We start from the raw sequence: 25,648 nt of genomic DNA, 5'->3' as shown, positions 1-25,648 counted from the left end.
TAGGAGAGTGCTTGGGGAAAGTATTGGATATGCATCCTGGTTTCAGCTGGGATGGAGTTAATTTTTCTTCCTAGTAGCTGCTATAGTGCTGTGTTTTGAATTTAGTATGAGAAGAATGTTGATAACACACTGATGTTTCAGTTGTTGTTAAGCAGCCAAGGACTTTTCAACTTCTCACACTGTACCAGGTGTACAAGAAGCTGGGAATGGGCACAGCCAGGACAGCTGACTCAAAGTGGCCAAAAGGATTTTCCAATCCATATGATGTCATGGTCAGTATATATTCTGGGGGAAGCTGGCCAGGGGAACTGCTACTCAGGAATGGGCTGGATATCAGCTGACAGGTGGTGAGCAATTGCCTTGTGCATTACTTGTTTTATATATTTTTCTATTATTGCTATTATTATTAATATTGCTTTTACTATTATTATTATTTTCCCTTTCCTATTAAGCTGTCTTTATCTTAACCCTCAAGGTTTACCTTTTTTCCAGCTCTCTCCCCCATCCCACTGCAGAGGTGGTTTGGCTGTGTGTGGTGTTTAGCTGCCTGCCAGGTTAGACCACAAAAATATGTTTGTTCTGTTCATACTCTCCCCTGGGCATCCAGGCACGGTCACCTTGGAGGCAGGGTACTGCAATACACCACCCCTTGGCCTAAACCAGTATGGCCATTCCTGTGTTCTTACATACCCGGGTAACATTTTATTCATTATAGTAATATACCTGCATAGTTTGTGTCTTCTTCATGTACATACATGAAGTTGTATGTACATACAGCTTTGTACATACATTCAGGAGAAGAGAAGAAAAATATCCTACTTAAGACAGGTACTGAATTTTGTCTCCTTTAAATTTCTTAGCACTTAGGATAGCCTGGTAAGCAAGTCAGTGGGCTTTTCTCTCTACCTTGTCTCTGTGGCATACTCCATTTTAATCTGTACACTGGAACCAATTGCTGCAAAATCAGGGCCATCAAGTTCTGAGCATTTGAGAGGGGCTGAGCTAGAACTGCAGTAATAAATAAAACATAAGTTATTGTTTCTGCAAGAAGAATTGGCCAAATACAGTTAAAATGTATCACTGGAAGGAAATATCCCATACAGCCCCCCTCTTGCGTACTGTATGAAGAACAAAAGGAAGAATCATATTGTATTATGGCAAAGCAAATGAAGTCACAAAGACAAAAAAACAGACACATAGGCACAAGCCATCAGTACAAGGCCACCCAGAGGCACGTGTGTCAGCTTTCTGTCAGGGCTAGAACTGGATGCAAGGTGAAGAAGGGCACCTTCCAAACTAAAGGCTGCAGCCAGCCAGGCACCAGTCCTGGGGATGGAGTTCTGGAAGCCTCACAGCTTATACCCTATGGAATTAGGGTTCAGTCTCATAGAATCCTAAATGCCGCACAAAGTGCAGACAACACAAAGCCATTTAGCTTTGCGCTGCCTTGGGCTCCAGCTGTTTGGCTGCCAGCTAACTCCTCATGACAGCTATAGGAAGAAAAGCATAGAGTAGGTTTTGTTTCACTGAGATTTATTTATTTTTACTTGTCGGCAGATTACAGATAAGAAAAAAATAGTCATTTTACAATTTATTTTGAATAAAAGTCATTTCTAAATAATGTAACAGAATATGAAGTGAACTCCAGCCTCTCTTCTCACCAGTATACCACAGGAATCCCTCAAGTCTGATACAATGGGGCAGTACTAGCTATAGCTGAGAGGGGTTTTGAGCAACTAGAGGCAACAAGAGTTCTGCTGTGGAGATTCCCTCAGGAATGAGGACCAGAGTCATGACCAACTTCTAGGAAGCAAGTGTAGTAGCTTACTTTTAAAACAGCAGGCTAAAATAAGCAAAACGCTTTTCAAAGTCCCAGCTCATCTCCTGCTTTACTTGTGATTGCTAATTTTACTAGAACTGCTGAAAATGTTGCTGTGTGTGCTTTAACTGCACCATGAAAAACCAAAAGCTGCAGAGCATTCCACTGTAAAGCTGTGTAAATATCTCCTTAACAGACACAAGAAATTACATTTCTATTTCAGGAAACAATTCCAGGAATAAATGGTTGCAGAGGAATTTCATGGAAACTGGCTTCTTGGAAGTGCTTTCCTTTCCCACCCACAGACACCAGGCCCAGCAGCCCAAACATGCCATCCCATCTCTCCTACCTGCAGGCACACACGTAGAAGCCCTGCTCTCTTTCTCCTCTCCCTTCCTGTCCTTTCTCCATGAGACATGTTGATGATCAGCCCCCTACCTACCCCACACCCACCACACCTATTCTCCCCCAGCTGTTCTATCATCAGCTAGACTTCAGGCATCTAAAGGAGCAGGCAGGGGACACCTGTAAAATGTCCCTAGGAGGGAGAACAGCAGGACACATGGCACCCTGTCCAGCCTTCAGGTACAATCTTCCCTGCCCAAATGTCTGGAAAGAGAGAGCAGAGGGACTACCTGCCAGAGGTGCAGCCAAAGGTGTGGAAGGAGGTCCCTAGAATAAGAAGATCAGCTGGGACCAAGGGCAAAGTGGTCAGTGATCTCCAACAGTGCTGCATTACTGTGGTCAGAAATGGCATGGTTGGTCACCTCTAGAGAAGCGTCCAAACAAAACAAACTCGCCTCAGCTCTCACGTACACCCAAGTCACTCTAGTAGCACAACTTTCCTGGGTGAGCTTAGCCTGGTCAGTTATTCACATCAGTTAGCACAGTCAGGAGAATAAAGTGCAAACCTGCCCTGGCTTGGGCAGCGGTGGCTGGGCTTGTTTTGTTTTCTTGTTCATATTTCTATGACGCAGTATGGGGGAGGAGCACCGTATCAGGCTCCCATGGGAATCAAAACCGAAACAGAAAGCCAGAGGCAGCTGTGACACAACAGGAGCTGTGGTGTCAGAGCTCAGCAGCACAGGGACACAGCAGCAGCCACAGACCAGCTCAGGTCGCCAGGGCAGCACCTCAGCTCTCTCCAGCGTATTTCAGCTCTGCACCCAGACAGATGGGCAGCCTGTAAGTATCTTCCACTGGGTCCCCCACTTTTTAGTGGCACTGACATTGCGGGGAGCTGACAGGAGAAGTGGTACTGCAGGGTGCAAACATCTGGGAGGGAGCAGGTCCTTCCCCAGCTCTGGGACACTTCTGGGTCAGTTGCTCCACAGTCTGGTCCATGTGTCACTGGCTAGTTTCTGTTTGCCAGGAATTTTTAGCTTGTCAGTGCTCTTTCTTCACCTGCAGTTTCCCCACAGCTGATCCAGCCTGAGAGGGAAAGAGGGATCCTGGCGGGGAGCAAGTGGCTTAAAGGAAAGGTGCCAGGTCCAAAACTGCCCTCCTTTCCCACCATTCTAACATGGCATTACTTCCCCAAGCAGCTGGGGAGGGCAGATGCATGAAAGCCAACTCTTCTGGCTTTTCAGTGCATTCAGCCTGCTCATTGTGGTGACATCCAGCACCTTCACAGAGATGTCTGTCCTTGCACAGAGGCCAGGTCCTGCACTGGATGTCCGTGCTTTGGCCTCCGTGTCCCACCTCCTTTGCCCAGGCACTCAGCCAGCAGCTCACAGTGGGGAAGGCACAGTCCTAGCCTGGGAAGGTGCTGACCTGCCTGCAAGCCAGCAGAGGGAAGGGCCATGTAGTCTTGGCAGCACAGAGGGTCCCTATGAGCCCCATCTCACACAAAGACAGCCCAGGGAGCTTGTGAGCCATGCACATGAGCCTCTTTGCCCAAGAGACAGAGACACAAAGCTCTCCCATGGTGAAATCTAGTCCTTCAGCAATGCCTGCCCAGAAACAAGGGCTGAAGCTAGGTTAGGGCTCCCTGAACCATGCTTGGGTTCCTCTTTCTTGCACTTTTGAGGTGCCACAGACCCTCCCATCCAAAGGCACAGGCATGTCCTGAGAGGCGGAAGGGCTGCAGATGTCCGGGAGAAGTCCCAGCTGGACACTGGGTGACAGCTCTTTTCCTGTTTATGCCCTGCTTCTCAGTCAGGCTGCCTCCAAATCAGCCTCAGGGCTGAGCTGCAGAGCTCATGAATGGCATGTCTGTGGCTGCGCTGGTGGCAGCATGCCATGTCTCAGCTTTCATTGCCAAACCATACCTTTCCTCCAGGCCAGACATGTGCTCCCTGCACCAGCTGACACAGGGCACCTGCACCAGAAATGTTTCTGTCACAGTCACACCTGGGGACAGGGATTTACCTCCTGGGCTGGGGAGGCAGCAGGACACTGAGACTCAAATCTGCCTGCAATGAATAGAGGGGCAGTGCTGGGAAAATAAAATAGGTCCTTAAAGACCTGAGCCTAAAAGCAGAAGAGAGGGCAGAGATACCATGGGATTTCCCTGGGCTCTCACACCTGCAGAGATCACATAGCAGCACCAGGTCTCTGAGGTGGCTCTTCTCCACCCCTGCCACGCACCTGCTAGGAATTTAATTCTCTGTTCCCTCTCTAGTAAACATGTGCAACTAGGACAATTTTTAATTGTTTTTATGTTTTATGGAGGTGGGGTAGTTAAATAAAAGGTAACATGATTGAACAAAACGCCTGTGATTCTACAAGCCTGCCTGCCCTAGGAAATCAGTCTAAAGAAATACGACTGCAAGGGTTGGTGGGTGGGCACAGCCAGGACTGGGCTGGCTCTGAGTTCTGACAGAAATCACTGGGGAGCTGGTAGGCTAAAAGAGAGCCCCCTCCAGGTGCAGCTTGTTCTGCTTCTGAGGGATGTGAGGCGGGGTGGCAGTGAGAACAGGGGCAGGCATGAGCCCTTGTAGGATAGGGAGAAGAGCAGCAGTGCCTGGCTGCAGGAAAGCATGTGTAAAGAAAGACAAACCAAGAGGTGATACCAGCAGCAACTCAAACCCTGGTGAAATTACATGTGTGTGAGGTCTCATTCTGCAATATGGTCTGGGCCCAAACATGGATAGTTTCCTGGTCATTTGTGTATTCATCGTAGATTCAGAACAATGGGCATCCTCCATGTGACCCTCAAGTCCCTCCAGAAGCCTGTTGTGAAGAAGATCTCCAAGGGAAGCTACAAGAAGTGGTGAAGTATTGACCAGGGGAAGGGGACAGGTCAGTGTCTGGATACTGTCCTGCCCTCATGCTGTGTGTATTCTCCTCCTGACTATGACTGTGTGGAGAAGGAGAAGTTTGGGACACAGAAGCTTGTGCACATTAAATATAGGTGCCCTACTTCCAAGTGCCCAGGAAGACAGGGATTGGGAGGGAATTGCAAAAGGGTCTAGTCACCAGTGTTTCAGTCATACACTGGGTACAGATGTGCATGGGGTCTCTTCCACCACTCTAAAAACTCAGAGGCTGTACCAAATCCACAAGTGACTGTGGGGACTGACACTGTGAATTTCTTAAGGAAAAGTGGTAAAAACAGGACATAATTCTTGGCAAAGGGAGGAAAGTGGTTATTTGCATGGCCTCAAGCTGGAGGCTGAGCTTGAAGACAAGGTCTCTGAGCTCCTTGCCCTGTGTCGTGCCTCTGTGCAGACCCAGGTGGCCAGTGCTCCAATGCTGCATGGCCTGCAGCCAGTGATACCCCTTCCTGATGCCACTTGCCTGTTTTTCAGGGTGAAGCAGAAGCCTGAAAGAGAGCACAGAGGACAGTTCACATTCCTGGGAGAAGGAGTCTGGTTTACCAGGCAATCTGAGAGAGGAGCGTGGAGGACAGCAATCACAGGTCTGTCTCTGTAGCACCCATCTCCCTGGGCCCCAGAGGAGAGCAGGTGGCTGTGAGTAGGCCCAAGGTGCCTCTTTGTGGTGGACAACCATCTGCCTGCTTGAGGCATCAGCCCTCGGGCAACTGAAACAGAGAAGCACCACGTCTGCCAGCCTCATTGGGGACCAGGGCTGCAGGAGATCAGCCCTGCTGTGCCCAGAAATGTATGGGCATGCAAGGGGCTCAGGGGCATGTGGATGTTGGAAATGAGTGATATCAATGGCATCAGGTTTTCCAGAGCTATGGAGGGTGGGGAGGCAGGGGGAGCCCTGCACTTCAGACCCTGTCATGCCTGCATTTTACTCAGTCATCCAAAGATCACAAGGGATGTCCTGTCTGACCAGAACTGGAAGAGCATTTTTCCAGAATAGCTCTTAACCCGCTCCTTACGAGACAGGAGTGCTTTGCTCCCCTCCCATCACTACAGTTTGCTGACAAATGTGTCTCTTCTCCAACATGAGACCTTGGTACAAAGGACATATGTGGGGCTAAGGGACACATGTCCACGTATGGGATGTCATTAAGCCACCTTTGCTGTGACCAAAAATGCATCCCCCTCCACCCAGTAACACATCTGTAGCACAGTCAGAAGCAGGACTGAAATGCTCCTGCTGTACTCATAAGGGGAGTCCCAAGACCTCAGTGACACAGGCTCAGAGCACATTTTGGGAAGGGTGCCATAACACACAACCACAAAGAGGTCCCCCACTTCGTGTTTTGCAGCAGGCGTCCCCACAGCAGGTTCTACCATGGTATCAAGAGAGCATGTGGGCATCAGGATGGGTCTACTGCAACAGAGGTGCACCGGGCACCTCTTCTGTGCGCTGACCCTACTTGAGGCTGCCGGGACCTTGGCCTTGATGTTTTATGCGCTGCTGTGGGAATCTGGGAATCTGGTTGACCTCCCTGACAAACGCATCGGCTTTTATAACTTCTGCCTGTGGAATGAGACAGCTGGGAAGCTGCAGTGCCTGGAGTTCAAGCATCTGCAGGTGATGGGCATCAGCCTACTAGGAATAGTTCTAGGCAGGATTTGTGTGTACACGTGTCTGGTCTTCAGCATTTTCTACCCTATTTTTGTTGCACATGTGAAGTGCACAGAGGAGAGAAAGGGCTGGAAGGTGATCCTCATCATACTCATCATCAAGACAACAATCCTGTTTGGAGGCCTGACTATGTTTCTTTTCCAAACCTCGGAGTGGATTCACCCCTCTGATTTCACTGGGGGCTTCCTGGCATTGCTTGGGACTCAGGCTCTGCTACTGCTCCAGATTCTCACTGTCACTATGTACCTCATCAGGGACAAGCACACACATCCTTGTCAAAGCAGCAGAGGCCCTGCCCACTGAGATTCAACAACAAAGAAGATGCAACAGCTATTGATAACCTGAATTAAAACAGCAAACCCACGACAGCTTTAGTCACTGGCAGGAATTTGTTCCTTAGTCCAAAGACCCATGTCGAGCCATGCTCTGGCACACGGCTGTGTGCAGCTCTCCTGCAGCGAGCAGGCAGCAGACACCAATACTCACAGCACAGCGTTAAAACTTCACAGTAACAGCAGCGTGTAACACCCCCTGCGGCTTGGGGCACAGCATCAAGGCAACAGCATTCCTGGCCCTGACCCGGAGGACAGTGGACAGATCAGAACGAGCACACAGTGGACACAGCCCTCTGGACATATCTAGCCTAAGAACAGGCAGTCAGAGAAGCAAACAGGCTTCCTTTCTTTGAGTTGCCTAAAGAGACTCTGCTCCTTCTCCACATTCTGGACTAACCAGGGGTGCCTTCGAGGCAACTGTGACTTGAGAAGCTGTGGCTTCACATTGGTGTCACAGCAGTGGCAGCCTCAGATGTGCACTGCAGGTACTCTCTCGAGCAGGACCACCTGTACTTCACCTGCAGGAATAATACCTGGGGTGACCCTGCTTTAGTTCATTAGGGTGAAGTGGCCCACATCCAATCCCAGCAGCAGCAGAGCACCTGGAGTGGCAGCCAAGCAACTTGCTGAACACTGAACAGAACCCTAAAGAGGAGGGTTTCCAAAAGGAAGCAGAGGATTTGGGTGCAGAGCTCCAGGTTTGTCTCTACTGATATTACGAAGCTAAGCCCAGCACTCCAGCAGCCTTTGAGACTCTAGGAGAGACTGGATCTATCTGAGGGCAGCTCATTGCAGAGCCAGCTCAGTGCAGCCCAAAACATACCCCATGCAAGGGTGTGCTCAGGGAGCAGGGCCAGGGCCACTGCAGGCTGGGGTGCAGTGCCCCATCTGGGCCATCACAGCCACAACACTTGATGGAGTCTGCTATGGGAATGCACAGCACTACTCCATGGCATGTCTGTAACCTCGCACAAACCTTGCCTGCTTTCCCCCTGCATCCCCTTCAGGCACATGAGGGTCCATTTTCGCTCCTGCTGCAGTCTTTGGGGGGACGTGGCTGGTGATGCTGGTTTGACCGATTCTTCATTTCAGTAAAGGCTCTCGCACCTGCCTCAGCCTCATCTTTGTTTGTTCACTCCCTCTTCAGACTGGGAAGAGGATGCTAAGCCATCCTCATCCCTTCCTAGACCCCCATGCACAATGCCATGGGGTTAGCCCCCTCAAGATGGTCTCTGCCAATCTGCTCCCACCCATGTCTTCCTCAGCTATGGGAGGCCTGCCCAAGCCTGGAGGCAAATTCAGCATAAGGTCCAATGCGGACAGCCTGCCAGGCCTCACTGCAGCTGTCACAGGGGGACCACAAGGACAATGGAGCCCCAAGGATGGCCTGCAAAGGCATTCCAGGGCCAGCAACTCCCTGCTCCCCTCCAGTCCCAATACTGACTCACCAAAGGGATATTCACAGAAACTCAAATGTCCTCTTTAATCTGTCCATGCTTCAAGATACTAAACAGAAATGAACATAATCTAATCTGGAGCCCAGCACTGAGCCCAGCACGCTCTGATAGAAGTGAGTGCCCCCTTCCTTCTTCCCCATGGCCTTCATAGGCCTCCTACCAGCTTCACAGGCCATCAACACAGCAGATATCCAGCCCACTCTAGGCTGTCCTCCTGCAATGCTGTCAGAGGGGCCACCTCTCCTTTGCTCCTGGGAAACCACAGAGGAGGCAGCATTAACTGAAAAATATCTCCCTGACATATTTCAGAACATCATCTTCAGAGTCCTCGCAGTCTGTCCTCTCTGCATCGGCATCAGCACCAGTGTCAGGAGGGCATGGGAGAGCCGGACTGTGGTCACTGCCTGCCCCAGTGCTGGCTGTGCTTCCAGGCACCTTGTTTGGTGTTTGCTGAAACTCCTGCTCGCCATGGCTCCAGGACTGGGTTTTCTCCTCATCTTCCTCGAACTGCAGATGCTGACCAAAGAGAAAACAACCAGACACAGCTGTGCGACTTCACCCCGGGAGCATTCTAAGGAGGGGGCGGGGAGTGCCGAGGGGCAGCCCACCCATCCCCGCGGGGCACCCCGTCGCCAGTCCCCGGGGGAGGCTGGTTTTGTTCCGTAGTGCCCGGCCGGGGGATGAAGGCAGCTGTGCTGGCCGTGGCAGCCCCCGTGAAGGGCCAGGGCCGCGTCCCCACCCCAGGGGATCCGGGCTCACCTCGGCCAGGACCGCCAAGGCCACGTCCACCAGCTCCGCCTCGTTCATACAATACACCACCTCTTCCGCCGCCCTGCACACCGCACGGGAGAGACGCTCAGGGCGGGGACCGCCGAGCTTCGCCCGCCGCCGCCGCTCCCCACGCCCCAGCGGCTCTACCTGGGCCGTGCCACCGCCAGCCGCCGCCTCCGCACCGCCTTGGGGGGGGGCGCCGCCGCCCCCGGTTCGTCCCCCGCCGCCCCCATCCAGGCCGGGAGCAGCCGCCGCCGCCGCCCGCCCGCCGCCATCTCTGCCGGGGCGGTGGGGCGGAGCGATCCCGGCAGCCGCACCCCCTCCGAGCGGGAAGCCCAGTGCTCCCCCTGCTGTCCCTAAAACCCGGTGTGCACGCAAATGAACCGAATTCTGCACACAGAGACACTGGTTTTAGTGCAGACTTGTACATGTCTGGACGGTATGGCAAACTAGCGTACCAGCAAGAAAAAAGTCTCAATCATTTATACAACATCCTATCAGTATATATACGCCCTCGGGGCAGTCCTGTAAGCCTGATTAATTACAATATTTGCATACAACTTACATCGCATGACTCTTACTACTCATGCTCAGTGAGTAGGGGGTCATCTAGAGGCGGGAAGCCTCCGAGAAAAAGGTATGGTTTTGTATTAAAAGAATATTACCATGTGTAAGATTTGCTTTTGGTTATGCACGTCCACAAAATTTGGCAATAATCACTAGATAATCAAACAACTGCGCTGCAGGCAGCCATTTTTAACACTGGTGAATGTTAAGGGATCTCTGGGCTCTAAAACAAAAAAAACCTTTAGAAGATACCAAATGTCTCTTCAAACAGTAAATCAGACCCAATCTTCACATAACTGAGAATGGGACCTCTGCCCAGGAAGAGTCCTGTGAACTCCCCATGAAGGCCAAGGACACAAGCAGCAGTAAGCTCTGTGGTGATGTGCAGGCAGATGAAATCTGGCTGCTTAGCAGTCCGCTCAACTCCTCTGCAACAGCTGAGCACAGCACTTGCCCTGATGTTGGGGGTGTGCAGGGAGAGAGCAGAAGGGTCTTTTCTCCACGCAGGAGACCCTCTGGGCACATCCCGGCCCCAGCCGCCCTCCATGTTTTACAGCAACAGCTCATGAGAGCACAGCAATCAAGTGCAAGGGCATATTTTCTTTGCTTCCTATCCTGTCCACCCCACAGCTGCTGCCAGCTCTCTCTTTCCCACAGACGTGGGACTGCTGCCTCCACCTCAGCGCTCCAGACGAAAGCGGATCGCTCCTTCACGGAGGAGAGAGGCCCGAGCTGCCCTTAGCACGAGGCGAGGCAGCTACACAACCCAGATAAACCCTGCGGTGCTTGGAAAGTAGCACCTGTACCGTGAACATGCCTGCAGCGAGCGCTTCAGTCTCCAGCAGCAGTGCAGTAAGTTCTGCATGTGCATGTGTGTGCCTTGCTCTTTATCAGCTGGCTGTGAAGATGTGTAGGATGGCTCATGAATGGCTGTTGCTCTTCCAGTACACGGCGCATGCAAGTGTGGGGGTACTGATACCAAAAAGTCGGCAAAAAAGACTCTTTCACACTGTTCTGAAAGTGTTAAAAAGCAGGCACTTTTATTACAGTACGCCAGACGCTCGCAAGATTGCTGCTCTAATCGAGCGTGCGCATGACTTGCATTTTTTGGTATTTATTCCACTTACCTGTTGCATATTCATTTGTCTCTACTGCTTAGTTAATACATTACACATAAATTATTTACAAACCCCAGCCCTTCCCCAAAGACCGTCTTTGGTATTCAAAAGTCTTCATCCTGTGGGAGGCACGCAAGACCCAGCAGTACCTGACAGCTCTTGCTCTGGGACAACCGCTGTCCTTCCCTTGGGCGCCCCTGCACTGACTGGAGCAGGTCGGATCCTTCACCAAATGAGCTCCACCCTTATGGTGAAGCGGGTGAATGCTCCGCTCTGCCCTGTCCTGCCCAGCTCCACCAACCTGCTCCCTGCAGTGACACTTCGGTGGAGCTCAGCAGGCCTTTGTCCGCGGTTGACTTCTCAATTCCTCGATAGGTTTGGCTCTACAAGTGGAACTTAATTACTGCTGGACTGCTCATTTCTTGTTAGTGGAATATGAACTTTCGCGTAAGCCTCACGGTCAGGTCTTTTGGGCTGTCTAGCAACAGTGGGACAGGGTGAAACTTTGCTGCGCACCCAGCGCTTCCTCAGCAGCCAGGCTGCGGCCACCCCCGCCGTATTCTCCCCAGAACCGCGCCCGACGCAGACGGACGCATCCTCCAACAGCCTGCACACGGCAGCGAATTGCGCTCCTGAACCGCAGCACATTCGCAGACGCATTTCCCGGCCGCCCAGCCCCGCGGGAGCCCCAGCGCCGGAGCCGCAGCCCGCTCGCCCCGGGCCGGCGTCACCCCGCCCGCTGTGACGCCCCCGGCCCTCCCGCTGTGACGCCCCGAGCTGCCGCTCTTACGCCGCCCCCTGCAGCCGCCGGCTCTCAGTGCTGTCGCCGCCGCAGCGGGACCGGCAGTGCGTGTGTGGCTCGGAGCGTCGGGAGCTGCGACCCAGCTCGGGACTCGCCTCTTCTCGGCCCTTCTCGCCTTCTCAACGCCCTCTACCCTTGCTCGCCCGGGGCTCGGTTCTGGGCTGTTCTCGCCCTCTCCGTGCCCCATACCCTTGCTCACCCGGGCCTCGGTTCTGGGCTGTTCTCGCCCTCTCCGTGCCCTCTACCCTTGTCCGCCAGGGACTTGGTTCTGGACTCTTTTTGCCCTCTCCCCGCACAGTCCCCTTGCTCTCCGGGGCTCGGCAGTCCGCCAGGCGCCTCCTGCAGCTGCTCACCCCGGAGCGGGCTGCGCCCAGTCGCCGCGAAGCATGCAGAGCTTCATGGCACTGCTCAGGAGGGTGCGGGAGCGGCCAACATCCGACGGCGCTTCTGCGCCCAGCACCTCCGGGACCTCGGAACTCCGGGAGAAGGGCCGGGGCGGGCTGCACAGCGCGGCCGCCCGCGGAGACCTGGCGCGGCTGCAAGGAATCTGGTGGCGGAAGAGATTCCGCATCAACTCACGGGATGCCAACAAGCAGTAAGAGGCGGGCAGTGCCCATAGCGAAGATCCGCGTGCTCTGGCTGGAAGAGCCGGCGAAGCCCAGCACCATCGCAAGCACCCTGGGGACAGGCCGGCTCCACAGCGCTGCCCTTACCGGAGGCCCGCCCCAGTTGGGACAGGAGCCAGCGGATGCGCCACTCTGCCCTGCTCTGCCAGCCTGCCCCCTGTAGTGACCCTTCTGTGGAGCTCCGCAGGCCTTCGTGCAAGCAGAGACGGCTTGCACCGCCAGAGGCTCCAGGCTGCCAAGGCGCCGTATCCTTTGCTGTGCTGGGTGGCCGGGCAGGCCTGGCTGGAGGCAGCGACCAGTGCCTGGGCACGGGAGTCCGTTTGTACAGGTTCATTGTCACAGCTGAGGAGATGCCTCCTGGCTCAAACAGATGTGCTGAGGATGGTGCCTAGCCAGCCCCAGGCTTTGGGTGGGCAACTGCTGCCACCGGCTCTGGCACCAGAAAGCTTGCTTTTGGCTGCTTTTTTGGCAGTTGAGCCTTGTGCCCCTAGGTGGTAGGCACCACAGCCTGAAACGATGTCTTCAGCCGTCTTGTCTGTGTTAACTGCATGTATTTCATTTCTAGGACGCCTCTGCATCTTGCTTGTGCGAACGGCCACGCAGATGTCGTTCGCTTTCTGGCAGGAAAGAAGTGCAAGCTGAACCCTCGTGGCATGTATAAGAAAACACCACTGATGCTGGTACGTGGAATATGTTTCGCTGTCGTACATGGGGCTTGTCAATTATGCACAGAGCGATACCTGCCTTGCGTGATTCTTTACGCAGGCCTGCGTAGAAACAGGTATGTTGCAGTCAGTGGGGAAGGGGCATACGTTGCCTAATCTTTGAAGACGCTCATACTTTCCCATGTTGCAAAGTGGCAGAAGTTTTGACAGAGAGAAACGTACACGTTGGAAGTTGCTCCTCCCCCGTGGCTTGTTTCCAGGCAGTACAGCACCAGCACAAGGACTGCGTGACCGCTCTGCTGGAGCACGGTGCCGACGCCGACCGCAAAGGTGCCGGCGGCAACACTGCCCTTCACATGGCTGCCCTCATGCCCAGCAAAGCGATGGTGGAGCTCTTGCTCGAGCACAATGCCCAGATTGATGCTCGGAATGACGTAAGCTTGGGCTTTGGGTAAGCTTCTCTTCTCCAAACTCGCTTGACTTTCCTGTGTTCTTCTAAGGGAGACGATTTCTCCTTTCAGTTAGGATACACTCCGCTTGCCGTCGCGATCATCGAGCGCCGTGAAGAGATGGTCGAGTTCCTCCTTGAAAAGGGAGCCGACGTGAACGCTCGAGATATTCATCAAAGGTGAAGTTTTGTCAAAAGCGTGCGTGGGACTGCTGAGCGTTGTTCAGATGGGCTGGATGGGAGCCATAGGAATGAGCTTTGGAAAAGAACCAGGAGCTGCCCAGAAGGAGCTCCTTCTGTGCCCCTTGTGAAAGCAGACCCGCGCTCGGCTGCTCTCTTACCTCGGGGGATGATCTCTGCACTGAGGACTGCAAGCAAGCGTTGGCTGTGGTGCCAACACACACACACGTGTGCGAGTGTGCACACACGTGCACACAGAAACACAGACACACACAGACCTCCTGAGTCTGCTTTGGGGAGAGAGACTCTTGGCCTGGAGACCTCCCGAGGTCCCACCACCCTCAATTTTCCGACGCATCCACGTGTTTTGCTGTAATTTCGCTCTGCCAGTAGGAGGGGAAATGAACTGTTTGAGGAGCAAAGAAGGACTCAAGTAATGGCAAGGCAATGTCTGCAGAAGCTGATGCATTTCCTATCACTTCTTGGACGCTTTAGGACCCCTCTTAAGATTGCTGCTTATGCCAGGAATACAAATGTAGTGCGGCTTCTGCTTCAGCACGGTGCTGTTCTTTCTCATCGAGACGAGAACGGCTTCACAGATATGGCTTATCTTGATGTCTTTACTCCTGGGTAAGTGTTTTACATCCTTGCTAAGAGCAGCTGCATTGTCAGCTACGTGTCCTTAACAGCTAGGCTGGAGGAAATAGCCCTTTCTCCTAGCGATGGTAAACTGTGGAGTAAAAACCCCTTTAGGAACAAAGCATTTTTGGGGACTGCCCTAGCAAAACAAGAGCTTGGTTCCTTCCCTGCAGGCTTCTGGCACAGTATCAGTCTTGTGCTAATGCACCATTTTGCACAGCAGCCTTGGCCTGGAGCACGTTTTTACTATTTTCTTGTTTCTTTGGGGGTTTTTTGTTTTGTTTGTACTTGTGCTTATGAAGCAACCCTGAAAGCGGTCTCTCTCCAGAGCCCAAACTGACCCTCTGCCAGGGCTGGTAGAAGATGGCACCTGTGCAATGTAGTTAGCCCCTGCAGTGCTTGGAATTCAACCACAATCTTTGTTGGCCTCTTGACATCCCACTTAGGAGCGCTCTACACTCTCAGGGCCTCAGAATAGGGACGGGAATTTCTGAAACCCTTCGAGGTCCAGAAGGAGTTTCAGGAGACGTTACCCCAGCTTGGCGTGAAGAGTGGCTGCAGCATTAGTATAGCATCCCGCTGAGGTAGAAGCCTTGTAGCTAGATGTCAGTCTCACTGGCCCCCAAAATGGAGAGGGGGGTTTATAACATGAGACTGTAGCCAGCACGGGTGAGTTACCCCATCAACAAGAACAGGCACCTGTACTGTGAACATGCCTGTAGTGAGTGCTTCAGTCTGCAATAGGACTGCAGTCAGTTCTGTGCATGTGTGTGTGTTGCCATTTGCACCTGGCTCTGAATATGTGAACGATGGCTCCTGAATGGCTGCTGCGCTTCCAGTAGAGAGCGTATGCAAGTGTGGGGGTACGGTCAGCAATTTCATTTCCTTCCTTTTTGTATGCAGTTTTTCTAAGACACTGCATGAATACGTCAGAAGTAAAAGGACGGGAGAATGCTCTGTAGGAGGTGCAGGAGGTGCAGCTGTACATGAGATCTCTTCCTCCGCAACGACTGCTGCCCCTCCCATGGGAGCACCTGCACAGAGTGGAGCAGGTAGGATCCCCCACCGTGGAGGAGGTGATGAGGACAAATCGCTGTGGCCTGAAGGAGAATGAGAGCCCTTTGTTAAATGCAGGGCCCGCGGGATGGGAGAGGGCACAGTAAAAGAAGCACTCACAGCTGCATTGTGCCTCTTCTTTCCTTTGAAGGTGTCTTGCCAGAAGCTGGAGCAGAGCAAGAGGAAGACTTTGATTCCCTGTCTGATTTTGAGGTACCTTCTCTGAAGGTGGGGTCCGACTGGGCGTGCTTACTTTTTGGCTCTTTTCCTTCTGCTGCTGCTTCCGACTCAGGCTTGGAATCCCAGCATCACTTAGGTCAAAAGTGCCAGGTGTGCAGTTGCCAGGGTCTGCCTTAAGATCATCGAGTCCAACTGCACACCTGGCACTGCCAAGTCCACAATTAAACCACGTCCTTAAGGACCACATGTACACGACGTCCCCTAAATACCACCAGGAATGGTGACACAGCCACATCCCTGGCCAGACTGTTCCAGTGCTTGATAACCGTTTCAGTGAAAAGATTTTTCTAATGTCCCATCTAAACCTTTCCTGGAACAACGTAAGGCTCTTTCTTCTTGTCCTATTACTGCATATTGGGCAAAAGAGACCGACACAGATGCCTAACACGCTGGCTGTGTTTGGCAATTTTGATCTTTCCATCACCTGATACCACATTACGCATGTTGGCTGAAGCGGGAGCTTTGTGCGTGGAGACGGGTCCAGAAGGAATCTGTGCCACTTCTAATTCATGTCTTTTCATTTACACAGACGGATTCCGAAGGTCCAATGGAACTACTTGATGCCGTCCTGCTTCCAGGTGCAAAGCAACAAGGAGCGTGTGCGCACCCTGTTGCAGAGGAGCGCCACAATGGTAATTTCCTGACGGACTTAAATGGTTCCCTTTGTAAGCCTCTCTGGAGTGAAGCGGATGGGGAAAAGCAGAGTGAAATAAGCACTCACGGCAGCGTGGCGCTTCTTACCTCTTTGTAGGTGTGTTGCCAGCAGCAGGAGCAGCACAAGAAGATGACGATGAGTCCCTTTCTGATTCTGAGGTACAATCCTAGCATCGCTTAGGTCGGAATAGATCCTTAAATCATCGAGTGAAAGCGTATGGTTGAAAGGTGACTCAACCGCTTCCCTGGGCAGCCTGCTGCAGTGCTTGATAAGTTTTTCAGTGAAGAAATTTTTACTGATATCCCATCTAAACCTTTCCTGGAACAAAGTAAGACTCTTTCTTCTTGTCCTATTACTGCATATTTGGCAAAAGATACCGACACCCACCTTGCTACAACCTCCATTCTGGTAGTTGTAGGGAATGAGAAGGTCTCTCGTCGGCCTCCTTATCTTCTGACTAACAGCCCCGCTTTCCTCAGCCGCTCCTCAGAGGACTTCTTCTCTGGACCCTCCACCAGCTTCGCTGCCCTTCTTTGGAAGTGCCAGTTCTAACACATAACTTTCTATTTCCACAGACGGATTCTGAAGGTCTAACAGAACTTCTGGATTCCGTGCTGCTTCCAGGTGCAAAACAACAAGGAGCGTGTGCGCATCCTGTTGCAGAGGAGCGCCACAATGGTAATTTCCTGACGGACTTAAATGGTTCCCTTTGTAAGCTTCTCTGGAGTGAAGCGGATGGGGAAAAGCAGAGTGAAATAAGCACTCACGGCAGCGTGGCGCTTCTTACCTCTTTGTAGGTGTGTTGCCAGCAGCAGGAGCAGCACAAGAAGAAGAAGATTTTGACTTCTCTTCTTTGGATGAGGTACTTTGTCTTCCCGAGCTAAAGGAATTGTTATGCTTCTTAAGCCCAGCTGCTGAAAGGCAGTGTGATGCTGCAGTGTTGCTGCGGATTCCTCTCCTCACTGTCTGTCGGTCTGTGTTCTTGCTCGCTCAGGATTTTGCACTGGAGAGAGAAGAGCTTCCGCTCAAGAAGGAGGCTTCAACACAAACCGATGGTCAAGGCGACACTCAGGTGACTCTTAGGGCCTGATGCACATATCTGTAAATCAAGCCCGTCAGTTTAAGGAGACCTGTTTGTGCTACTGAGGTTCCTTTTGGAGCGCTGCTGAGAGGCAGTTTTTGTATTGGGACCTGAAGTCTATTTCAGACCTCATTTTGTTCCCGTTGTGAAGCAGAAGTGCTGCATGAAGAGGAAAAACAGTCGGTTAGAAAACAGCTAGTGGCACAGACGCTCAGCCTCTGTTCCAAGGAGGAAAATACGGAAGCCTTTTCTGTGTATCAGGAAAGAGAAAGTATCATGCTGAGCTGCCGGTCGTTTGGATGTGCTCAGCTGAGAAAGGTGCCAGCAGGTGCCTGCTGGTGGTGGCCAAGATCTCTCGTCTTGGAATTCACTGAGTCATAGAAGCATAGAATGGTTTGGGCTGGACAGGTCCTCTAAAGATCATTTAGTCCAGCTCCCTGCTGTGGGCAGGGTCATCTTCCACTAGATCAGCTTGCTCAACACGCTGTCCAGCCTGACTTTGAACAATTCCAGGGATGGGGCACCCACAACTTCTATGAGGAAGCCTGCTCCAGTGTCCCACCACCCTTCTTCCAACCCTCTGATCATTTCTGTGCCCCTCCTCTGGACCCACTCAAACAGGCCCGTGTCTTCCTTGTGCTGGGGACCCAAGAGCTGGAGGCAGTAGTCCAGGTGGGGCTCCCAAGAGCAGAGCAGAGAAGAAGAGGAGAATCACCTCCCTCCACCTGCTGGCCATGCTGAAGATCAATCTAATGATATGATCCCATGTGTCCTGTTGTCATCTTCTTACTGGCTTCTCCATGCTCACGGAACACCATTTCTTTAGGAATGGGTCAGGTGGCTGCAGCAGGAGCTTGCCAGCGCTCTCAGAAAGTGCTCCCTGGCAGAAGCTTCACTTGAAGCTGAGAAGCGCCACAGCAGGGACCTGCAGGAACAGAAACTGCAGCTGCAGAAGGAACTGGACAGTTCTAAAGCTCAGGTAGGGAGAAAGCTCGTCTCTTGTCTCTTGGCGGGGGCCCAGGCCTTTTCTGTTGCAAACCAGAGTGAGGGACGGAGCCTTAGTTGGGGGTCCACTCCTTTTTATCAAGCCTAAGCTGACTACTGGGGATTCTTGCTTTGGTTTGACAGCTGCAGGAACTGAAAGAGCGGCTTATCCGGAACGAGTGTTATGCCGAGTCCCTGGAGAGTGCCATAAAGAACAAGGAGAGGGAGCTAACAGCTTCCAAGAACCTGCAGGGACTTCTGGTCACCTCTTCTGGAACTGCGGCTGTCCCAGAGCTGGAAGAACGCGTGCAGCAGTAAGGAAGTCACGCAGCGGGGCAAGGCTTTGCTTTCTGCGATTGTGGGAAAACAACTGGGGTGTCTTCCTGCATCCCAGCCAGATAATACTACGTAGTTTTCAAAGATGCTTTTGTTTTAGATGAGGTTCTATCACACTCTTCCTTTGGGATTTGTGTTCTTGTGGACTTCTGTGGTGAGACCTGTACTTCTTTTTCAGGCTCCAAGTTCGAAGGGCCAGGCTGGCAGCCACAGTCCAGCAACAAGCCAAGACTATGGAAGCCCTTCAGCAAGACCTGCAAGCCTCTGCCTCAGTAAGCTAATCAGAACCTTCCCTTTTCATGAGCTACCAGAGCCCAGTTCCACCTTCAGGTAGGGAAATTGGAAGGTTCTCCCGGAGAGCCTGGGAGAGACCATTTCCTCTGTTCTACTGACTACTTTGAGGCTGCCCTCAAAGTCCTGCTGCCCCGTTTCCCAGCCTTCTGGCTTTGAGAGTCGCCCCATGAGACTGTAGCCAGTCCTACTTCAGTGCCACCTAATGCCGCCTTTGTGAAGGACTTGGCAGTCAGGGACTGGCTTCGGTATTTTTGCTTTAGAACACTCGTGAGGTTGAGACCTCGGGCAGCACTTCAGACAGTCGTGCTGTAGAGGCATTTGGTACCTTCAGCTGCAGACGTTCCTTGGGCTCTGGTGGTGCCGAGCGCTTCATCCTGAAGGCCTGACTGGCATCGTCAGACTGTGACAGGAGTTCTTCAGTTGCCTCTGCTCTGGTGCCCTTCCATTAGTGCTGTACTTCCAGCATCCAGTTTCCAGTGCCACCTTTGGCCCAGCCTGCTGTATAAACTAACAGCCCACACTAACCCTTCCCCAGCCACTGCTGAGCCTCCAGCGCCATTAACACTGAGGAGATGCCAGAGCAGAGGAAGTGCCGGTGCCCGAAAGCTGAGTGGTGACAAGAGAGAGGAATGAAGCCTGCAAACCCTGACATTCCATCTTGTGCAGCCATTGCCCTGCATCTAGTTCCAGCTGTACTGTTGCAGCGTGCTGTTTAATAAACTGTGTCGTCTAGTCCGTGTCTTCATTTTGCTGCCCCATTGGAGCGCTTGGGACCTCGCGGGTTTGGATGAGGACGGTCCTATCGTCGAAGGCTCACTCAGGCTCTCAACCCACGCAGGCACTTAGCACGTCTCTCTCTGCCCTTGCTCTGAAGGAGTATCAGTCGTGCAGACGTCTCCAAGAGGGAACACGCATCTGTGTCCTTTTCCTCCCGGGAGCCCTGAGCCACGATTGTGCTCTGATCGGGGACTAGCGCTGAGCTACTGCTAATAATCGGTTACCAGACTCTTCCTGCCTTCCTAGAGCAATCCTCCTGGTGGTCTGGGCAGAAGGTGGTGGTTGAGCTTCTGGTAGCCATGGAACCTTTGCAGTTCCCAGAGGGATCTGATGGATGTGTAGCCCACCAAGGGGAAAGGTGCGAAGAAGTGGGCACAAGCTGGGACGGGGGAATGGCACCTCAGCCAAAGGAAAACACTTTTCTCTTGTGAGGGTGGCGAGAGACCGGTGTCAGGGAAATGAAATGGATTCAAGTGACTCAGGAACATAAGGAAAGGAAAGGGCCAGACCTGCTTTTGGCTCCTCAGCAAAGGGGAAGTCTCCAGGGGCTCTGAGATCCTCTGTGGGCTGAGCGTGGTCACGGTCGTGGTCCTGCTGGCAGCTGGGGACACCACGTGCAGCAAAGCGCTCCCCTTCCCGGACTCCACGCTGAAATTCAGTTGGAAGCAAGAACCATCATTGACTCTGGTGTGTGGGCCCTGGTCTGTTTGGGAGCGGAGGGTGGGGTTCAAAGCTCAGCAGGGCTCTGGGAGGAAACCCCTGCTGGGCATTTCCCAGCTGACACGCGCAACTCTGATCTCTCCCACTGACGTGGGCCTTCCCTGGCATAACCCAGCATTGACTGTGGGATTAGCATGAGCAACCTCAAGTGCCATTTAAAAGCTGGCACTGTCCCCCCACCTCAATGTACCCGCTTTTGTACATCCTTTGCAAATTCCACCTGAAAGGAGAACCTTTAGACTTGCAGCTGTTTCAACCTCCTAGCCAAGCAAGGTCCTGTTCCCTCTCTCCCTCAGTTGCCAGAAGAATAATAAGCCCCACAGAAATAATAATAGAATAATGAACCCCACAGGTTTCACACTGAATACGTCACAGCTGTGGAAAATATATACCCCAACTTGCTGGGCTGATGACTTCCAACTGCACCCAAAAGAATCATCCTGGGAATTCCCAGGCTGCTTCCCAGCACCAGCCTTAGCAGGAAACATCTCAACATTTGAAGCCTGAACTTGTAAGACCTAGAAATGCGAGGTGGTGGGTACCCAAGTGTTCTCTGTGTGCTCTCAAGGGTGGGCACAGCGTGCAGGAGTCGGCAGCGCAGCACAGGTTGGGTAGGAAAGGACGAGGCCTCCTCCCTTCTCCTTCCGGCACGTACAAGAGAACCGTGCGGCCTGGCCCAGTCAACGTGTGTTTATGAAAGGCAGGTCCTGTTTGATCAACCTGAACTCCTTCTACGACGAGATGACCCACCTAGTAGTAGATGAAGGAAATCTGCGGATGTTGTGTACTTCGACTTCAGTAAGGCCTTTGACACCGTATCCCACAGCAATCTCCTGGAGAAGCTGGCAGCTCATGGCCTGGATGCGTGTACTCCGCAATGGATAAAGAACTGGCTGGAGGGCCGGGCCCGAAGAGTTGTGGTGAATGGAGTCAAATCCAGTTGGCAGCTGGTCACGAGTGGTGTTCCCCAGGGCTCAGTATTGGGGCCAGTTCTGTTTAATGTCTTTTAGCAATCATCTGGACAAGGGGCTTGAGTGCACCCGTCTGCAGATGACACCAAGTTGGGTGGGAGTGTTGGTTTGCTGAAGGGTAGGAAGGCTCTACAGAGGGATCTGGACCGGCTGGACCGTTGGGCTGAGGCCAACTGCATGAGGATCAACAAGGCCAAGTGCCAGGTCCTGCACTTGGGTCACAACAACCCCAGGCAGCTCTACAGGCTCAGGGAAGAGCGGCTGGAAACTGCCTGGTGGAAAATGTCTTGGGGGTGTTGACTGACAGCCGGCTGAACATGAGCCAGCAGTGTGCCCAGGTGGCCAAAAGGTGAATGTTAAGGGATCTCTGGGCTCTAAAACAAAAACAGCCTTTAGAAGATACCAAATGTATCTTCAAAATGGAAACAGCACCCCCTCTTCACATAACTGGCAATGGGACCTCCACCCAGGAACAGTCCTGTGAACTCCCCATGAAGGCCAAGGACACAAGCAGCAGTAAGCTCTGTGGTGATGTGCAGGCAGATGAAATCTGGCTGCTTAGCAGTCCGCTCAACTCCTCTGCAACAGCTGAGCACAGCACTTGCCCTGATGTTGGGGGTGTGCAGGGAGAGAGCAGAAGGGTCTTTTCTCCACGCAGGAGACCCTCTGGGCACATCCCGGCCCCAGCCGCCCTCCATGTTTTACAGCAACAGCTCATGAGAGCACAGCAATCAAGTGCAAGGGCATATTTTCTTTGCTTCCTATCCTGTCCACCCCACAGCTGCTGCCAGCTCTCTCTTTCCCACAGACGTGGGACTGCTGCCTCCACCTCAGCGCTCCAGACGAAAGCGGATCGCTCCTTCACGGAGGAGAGAGGCCCGAGCTGCCCTTAGCACGAGGCGAGGCAGCTACACAACCCAGATAAACCCTGCGGTGCTTGGAAAGTAGCACCTGTACCGTGAACATGCCTGCAGCAAGCGCTTCAGTCTCCAGCAGGAGTGCAGTAAGTTCTGCATGTGCATGTGTGTGCCTTGCTCTTTATCAGCTGGCTGTGAAGATGTGTAGGATGGCTCATGAATGGCTGTTGCTCTTCCAGTACACGGCGCATGCAAGTGTGGGGGTACTGATACCAAAAAGTCGGCAAAAAAGACTCTTTCACACTGTTCTGAAAGTGTTAAAAAGCAGGCACTTTTATTACAGTACGCCAGACGCTCGCAAGATTGCTGCTCTAATCGAGCGTGCGCATGACTTGCATTTTTTGGTATTTATTCCACTTACCTGTTGCATATTCATTTGTCTCTACTGCTTAGTTAATACATTACACATAAATTATTTACAAACCCCAGCCCTTCCCCAAAGACCGTCTTTGGTATTCAAAAGTCTTCATCCTGTGGGAGGCACGCAAGACCCAGCAGTACCTGACAGCTCTTGCTCTGGGACAACCGCTGTCCTTCCCTTGGGCGCCCCTGCACTGACTGGAGCAGGTCGGATCCTTCACCAAATGAGCTCCACCCTTATGGTGAAGCGGGTGAATGCTCCGCTCTGCCCTGTCCTGCCCAGCTCCACCAACCTGCTCCCTGCAGTGACACTTTGGTGGAGCTCAGCAGGCCTTTGTCCGCGGTTGACTTCTCAATTCCTCGATAGGTTTGGCTCTACAATTGCAACTTAATTACTGCTGGACTGCTCATTTCTTGTTAGTGGAATATGAACTTTCGCGTAAGCCTCACGGTCAGGTCTTTCGGGCTGTCTAGCAACAGTGGGACAGGGTGAAACTTTGCTGCGCACCCAGCGCTTCTTCAGCAGCCAGGCTGCGGCCACCCCCGCCGTATTCTCCCCAGAACCGCGCCCGACGCAGACGGACGCATCCTCCAACAGCCTGCACACGGCAGCGAATTGCGCTCCTGAACCGCAGCACATTCGCAGACGCATTTCCCGGCCGCCCGGCCCCGCGGGAGCCCCAGCGCCGGAGCCGCAGCCCGCTCGCCCCGGGCCGGCGTCACCCCGCCCGCTGTGACGCCCCCGGCCCTCCCGCTGTGACGCCCCGAGCTGCCGCTCTTACGCCGCCCCCTGCAGCCGCCGGCTCTCAGTGCTGTCGCCGCCGCAGCGGGACCGGCAGTGCGTGTGTGGCTCGGAGCGTCGGGAGCTGCGACCCAGCTCGGGACTCGCCTCTTCTCGGCCCTTCTCGCCTTCTCAACGCCCTCTACCCTTGCTCGCCCGGGGCTCGGTTCTGGGCTGTTCTCGCCCTCTCCGTGCCCTCTACCCTTGTCCGCCAGGGACTTGGTTCTGGACTCTTTTTGCCCTCTCCCCGCACAGTCCCCTTGCTCTCCGGGGCTCGGCAGTCCGCCAGGCGCCTCCTGCAGCTGCTCACCCCGGAGCGGGCTGCGCCCAGTCGCCGCGAAGCATGCAGAGCTTCATGGCACTGCTCAGGAGGGTGCGGGAGCGGCCAACATCCGACGGCGCTTCTGCGCCCAGCACCTCCGGGACCTCGGAACTCCGGGAGAAGGGCCGGGGCGGGCTGCACAGCGCGGCCGCCCGCGGAGACCTGGCGCGGCTGCAAGGAATCTGGTGGCGGAAGAGATTCCGCATCAACTCACGGGATGCCAACAAGCAGTAAGAGGCGGGCAGTGCCCATAGCGAAGATCCGCGTGCTCTGGCTGGAAGAGCCGGCGAAGCCCAGCACCATCGCAAGCACCCTGGGGACAGGCCGGCTCCACAGCGCTGCCCTTACCGGAGGCCCGCCCCAGTTGGGACAGGAGCCAGCGGATGCGCCACTCTGCCCTGCTCTGCCAGCCTGCCCCCTGTAGTGACCCTTCTGTGGAGCTCCGCAGGCCTTCATGCAAGCAGAGACGGCTTGCACCGCCAGAGGCTCCAGGCTGCCAAGGCGCCGTATCCTTTGCTGTGCTGGGTGGCCGGGCAGGCCTGGCTGGAGGCAGCGACCAGTGCCTGGGCACGGGAGTCCGTTTGTGCAGGTTCATTGTCACAGCTGAGGAGATGCCTCCTGGCTCAAACAGATGTGCTGAGGATGGTGCCTAGCCAGCCCCAGGCTTTGGGTGGGCAACTGCTGCCACCGGCTCTGGCACCAGAAAGCTTGCTTTTGGCTGCTTTTTTGGCAGTTGAGCCTTGTGCCCCTAGGTGGTAGGCACCACAGCCTGAAACGATGTCTTCAGCCGTCTTGTCTGTGTTAACTGCATGTATTTCATTTCTAGGACGCCTCTGCATCTTGCTTGTGCGAACGGCCACGCAGATGTCGTTCACTTTCTGGCAGGAAAGAAGTGCAAGCTGAACCCTCGTGGCATGTATAAGAAAACACCACTGATGCTGGTACGTGGAATATGTTTCGCTGTCGTACGTGGGGCTTGTCAATTATGCACAGAGCGATACCTGCCTTGCGTGATTCTTTACGCAGGCCTGCGTAGAAACAGGTATGTTGCAGTCAGTGGGGAAGGGGCATACGTTGCCTAATCTTTGAAGACGCTCGTACTTTCCCATGTTGCAAAGTGGCAGAAGTTTTGACAGAGAGAAACGTACACGTTGGAAATTGCTCCTCCCCCGTGGCTTGTTTCCAGGCAGTACAGCACCAGCACAAGGACTGCGTGACCGCTCTGCTGGAGCACGGTGCCGACGCCGACCGCAAAGGTGCCGGCGGCAACACTGCCCTTCACATGGCTGCCCTCATGCCCAGCAAAGCGATGGTGGAGCTCTTGCTCGAGCACAATGCCCAGATTGATGCTCGGAATGACGTAAGCTTGGGCTTTGGGTAAGCTTCTCTTCTCCAAACTCGCTTGACTTTCCTGTGTTCTTCTAAGGGAGACGATTTCTCCTTTCAGTTAGGATACACTCCGCTTGCCGTCGCGATCATCGAGCGCCGTGAAGAGATGGTCGAGTTCCTCCTTGAAAAGGGAGCCGACGTGAACGCTCGAGATATTCATCAAAGGTGAAGTTTTGTCAAAAGCGTGCGTGGGACTGCTGAGCGTTGTTCAGATGGGCTGGATGGGAGCCATAGGAATGAGCTTTGGAAAAGAACCAGGAGCTGCCCAGAAGGAGCTCCTTCTGTGCCCCTTGTGAAAGCAGACCCGCGCTCGGCTGCTCTCTTACCTCGGGGGATGATCTCTGCACTGAGGACTGCAAGCAAGCGTTGGCTGTGGTGCCAACACACACAC

The 25,648-nt window shown here is 53.5% G+C and overlaps 5 protein-coding genes across 9 annotated transcripts; 4 read left to right on the top strand and 1 right to left on the bottom strand.

The window, feature by feature from the left end:
* Positions 1 to 1,516: 1,516 nt before the first annotated feature.
* Positions 1,517 to 9,621, bottom strand: CYREN (cell cycle regulator of NHEJ). Its single transcript, XM_065044708.1, has 3 exons — positions 9,477 to 9,621; positions 9,318 to 9,390; positions 1,517 to 9,074 (listed from the first exon to the last, which is right to left on the bottom strand). The coding sequence occupies exons 1-3, from the start codon at positions 9,602 to 9,604 to the stop codon at positions 8,835 to 8,837; spliced, it is 441 nt and encodes a 146-aa protein (XP_064900780.1). The 5' UTR covers positions 9,605 to 9,621; the 3' UTR covers positions 1,517 to 8,834.
* Positions 5,513 to 8,212, top strand: TMEM140 (transmembrane protein 140). Its single transcript, XM_021282794.2, has 2 exons — positions 5,513 to 5,681; positions 6,444 to 8,212. The coding sequence occupies exons 1-2, from the start codon at positions 5,513 to 5,515 to the stop codon at positions 7,067 to 7,069; spliced, it is 795 nt and encodes a 264-aa protein (XP_021138469.2). The 3' UTR covers positions 7,070 to 8,212.
* On the top strand, positions 9,610 to 22,434 carry LOC135577028 (uncharacterized). 5 transcript variants are annotated; one of them, XM_065044596.1, is made up of 14 exons: positions 9,610 to 9,966; positions 10,554 to 10,748; positions 13,008 to 13,122; positions 13,368 to 14,365; positions 15,278 to 15,426; positions 15,582 to 15,643; positions 16,200 to 16,302; positions 16,422 to 16,483; positions 16,901 to 17,003; positions 17,123 to 17,397; positions 18,233 to 18,385; positions 18,535 to 18,704; positions 18,905 to 18,998; positions 22,297 to 22,434. In XM_065044596.1, exons 4-14 carry the CDS (start codon positions 14,172 to 14,174, stop codon positions 22,411 to 22,413), a joined length of 1,482 nt encoding a protein of 493 aa, XP_064900668.1. In that variant the 5' UTR covers positions 9,610 to 9,966; positions 10,554 to 10,748; positions 13,008 to 13,122; positions 13,368 to 14,171; the 3' UTR covers positions 22,414 to 22,434. The 5 variants fall into 5 exon arrangements, with proteins under 5 accessions (XP_064900668.1, XP_064900683.1, XP_064900663.1 ...); XM_065044611.1 differs by having other exon boundaries at positions 9,610 to 10,748; positions 17,123 to 17,187; positions 17,320 to 17,397; XM_065044591.1 differs by having other exon boundaries at positions 9,610 to 10,748.
* LOC135578569 (ankyrin repeat domain-containing protein 7-like) lies at positions 12,203 to 13,739 on the top strand. The gene is made up of 4 exons (XM_065052772.1): positions 12,203 to 12,411; positions 13,008 to 13,122; positions 13,368 to 13,541; positions 13,629 to 13,739. Exons 1-4 carry the CDS (start codon positions 12,203 to 12,205, stop codon positions 13,737 to 13,739), a joined length of 609 nt encoding a protein of 202 aa, XP_064908844.1.
* Positions 22,435 to 24,251: 1,817 nt separating the features above from the next.
* On the top strand, positions 24,252 to 25,555 carry LOC135577053 (ankyrin repeat domain-containing protein 7-like). The gene is made up of 4 exons (XM_065044698.1): positions 24,252 to 24,457; positions 24,695 to 24,809; positions 25,055 to 25,228; positions 25,316 to 25,555. The coding sequence occupies exons 1-4, from the start codon at positions 24,252 to 24,254 to the stop codon at positions 25,424 to 25,426; spliced, it is 606 nt and encodes a 201-aa protein (XP_064900770.1). The 3' UTR covers positions 25,427 to 25,555.
* The last annotated feature ends 93 nt before the right edge of the window (positions 25,556 to 25,648 follow it).

Source organism: Columba livia, chromosome 1 (assembly GCF_036013475.1).
Source record: "Columba livia isolate bColLiv1 breed racing homer chromosome 1, bColLiv1.pat.W.v2, whole genome shotgun sequence".
NCBI classification, from domain to species: domain Eukaryota; kingdom Metazoa; phylum Chordata; class Aves; order Columbiformes; family Columbidae; genus Columba; species Columba livia.
The sequence above is the reverse complement of the archived record's forward strand: the minus strand, read 5'-3'. Positions and strand labels throughout refer to the sequence as shown.

Excerpts from the sequence above, each read along its gene's own strand:
- TMEM140 (XM_021282794.2), top strand. The coding sequence starts at position 5,513 with ATGCTGCATGGCCTGCAGCCAGTGATACCCCTTCCTGATGCCACTTGC. Across the intron at positions 5,682-6,443 it reads GTGGAGGACAGCAATCACAG|CAGGCGTCCCCACAGCAGGT; the intron begins GTCTGTCTCTGT and ends CGTGTTTTGCAG.
- CYREN (XM_065044708.1), bottom strand. The coding sequence starts at position 9,604 with ATGGCGGCGGGCGGGCGGCGGCGGCGGCTGCTCCCGGCCTGGATGGGG. Across the intron at positions 9,391-9,476 it reads CTGGCGGTGGCACGGCCCAG|GGCGGCGGAAGAGGTGGTGT; the intron begins GTAGAGCCGCTG and ends TGCGGTGTGCAG. Across the intron at positions 9,075-9,317 it reads CCTTGGCGGTCCTGGCCGAG|CATCTGCAGTTCGAGGAAGA; the intron begins GTGAGCCCGGAT and ends CTCTTTGGTCAG.
- LOC135578569 (XM_065052772.1), top strand. The coding sequence starts at position 12,203 with ATGCAGAGCTTCATGGCACTGCTCAGGAGGGTGCGGGAGCGGCCAACA. Across the intron at positions 12,412-13,007 it reads TCACGGGATGCCAACAAGCA|GACGCCTCTGCATCTTGCTT; the intron begins GTAAGAGGCGGG and ends TTTCATTTCTAG. Across the intron at positions 13,123-13,367 it reads AGAAAACACCACTGATGCTG|GCAGTACAGCACCAGCACAA; the intron begins GTACGTGGAATA and ends GCTTGTTTCCAG.
- LOC135577028 (XM_065044596.1), top strand. The coding sequence starts at position 14,172 with ATGGCAAGGCAATGTCTGCAGAAGCTGATGCATTTCCTATCACTTCTT. Across the intron at positions 18,705-18,904 it reads CTGGAAGAACGCGTGCAGCA|GCTCCAAGTTCGAAGGGCCA; the intron begins GTAAGGAAGTCA and ends CTTCTTTTTCAG. Across the intron at positions 18,999-22,296 it reads ACCTGCAAGCCTCTGCCTCA|ACGTGGGACTGCTGCCTCCA; the intron begins GTAAGCTAATCA and ends TCTTTCCCACAG.
- LOC135577053 (XM_065044698.1), top strand. The coding sequence starts at position 24,252 with ATGCGCCACTCTGCCCTGCTCTGCCAGCCTGCCCCCTGTAGTGACCCT. Across the intron at positions 24,810-25,054 it reads AGAAAACACCACTGATGCTG|GCAGTACAGCACCAGCACAA; the intron begins GTACGTGGAATA and ends GCTTGTTTCCAG. Across the intron at positions 25,229-25,315 it reads AGATTGATGCTCGGAATGAC|TTAGGATACACTCCGCTTGC; the intron begins GTAAGCTTGGGC and ends TTCTCCTTTCAG.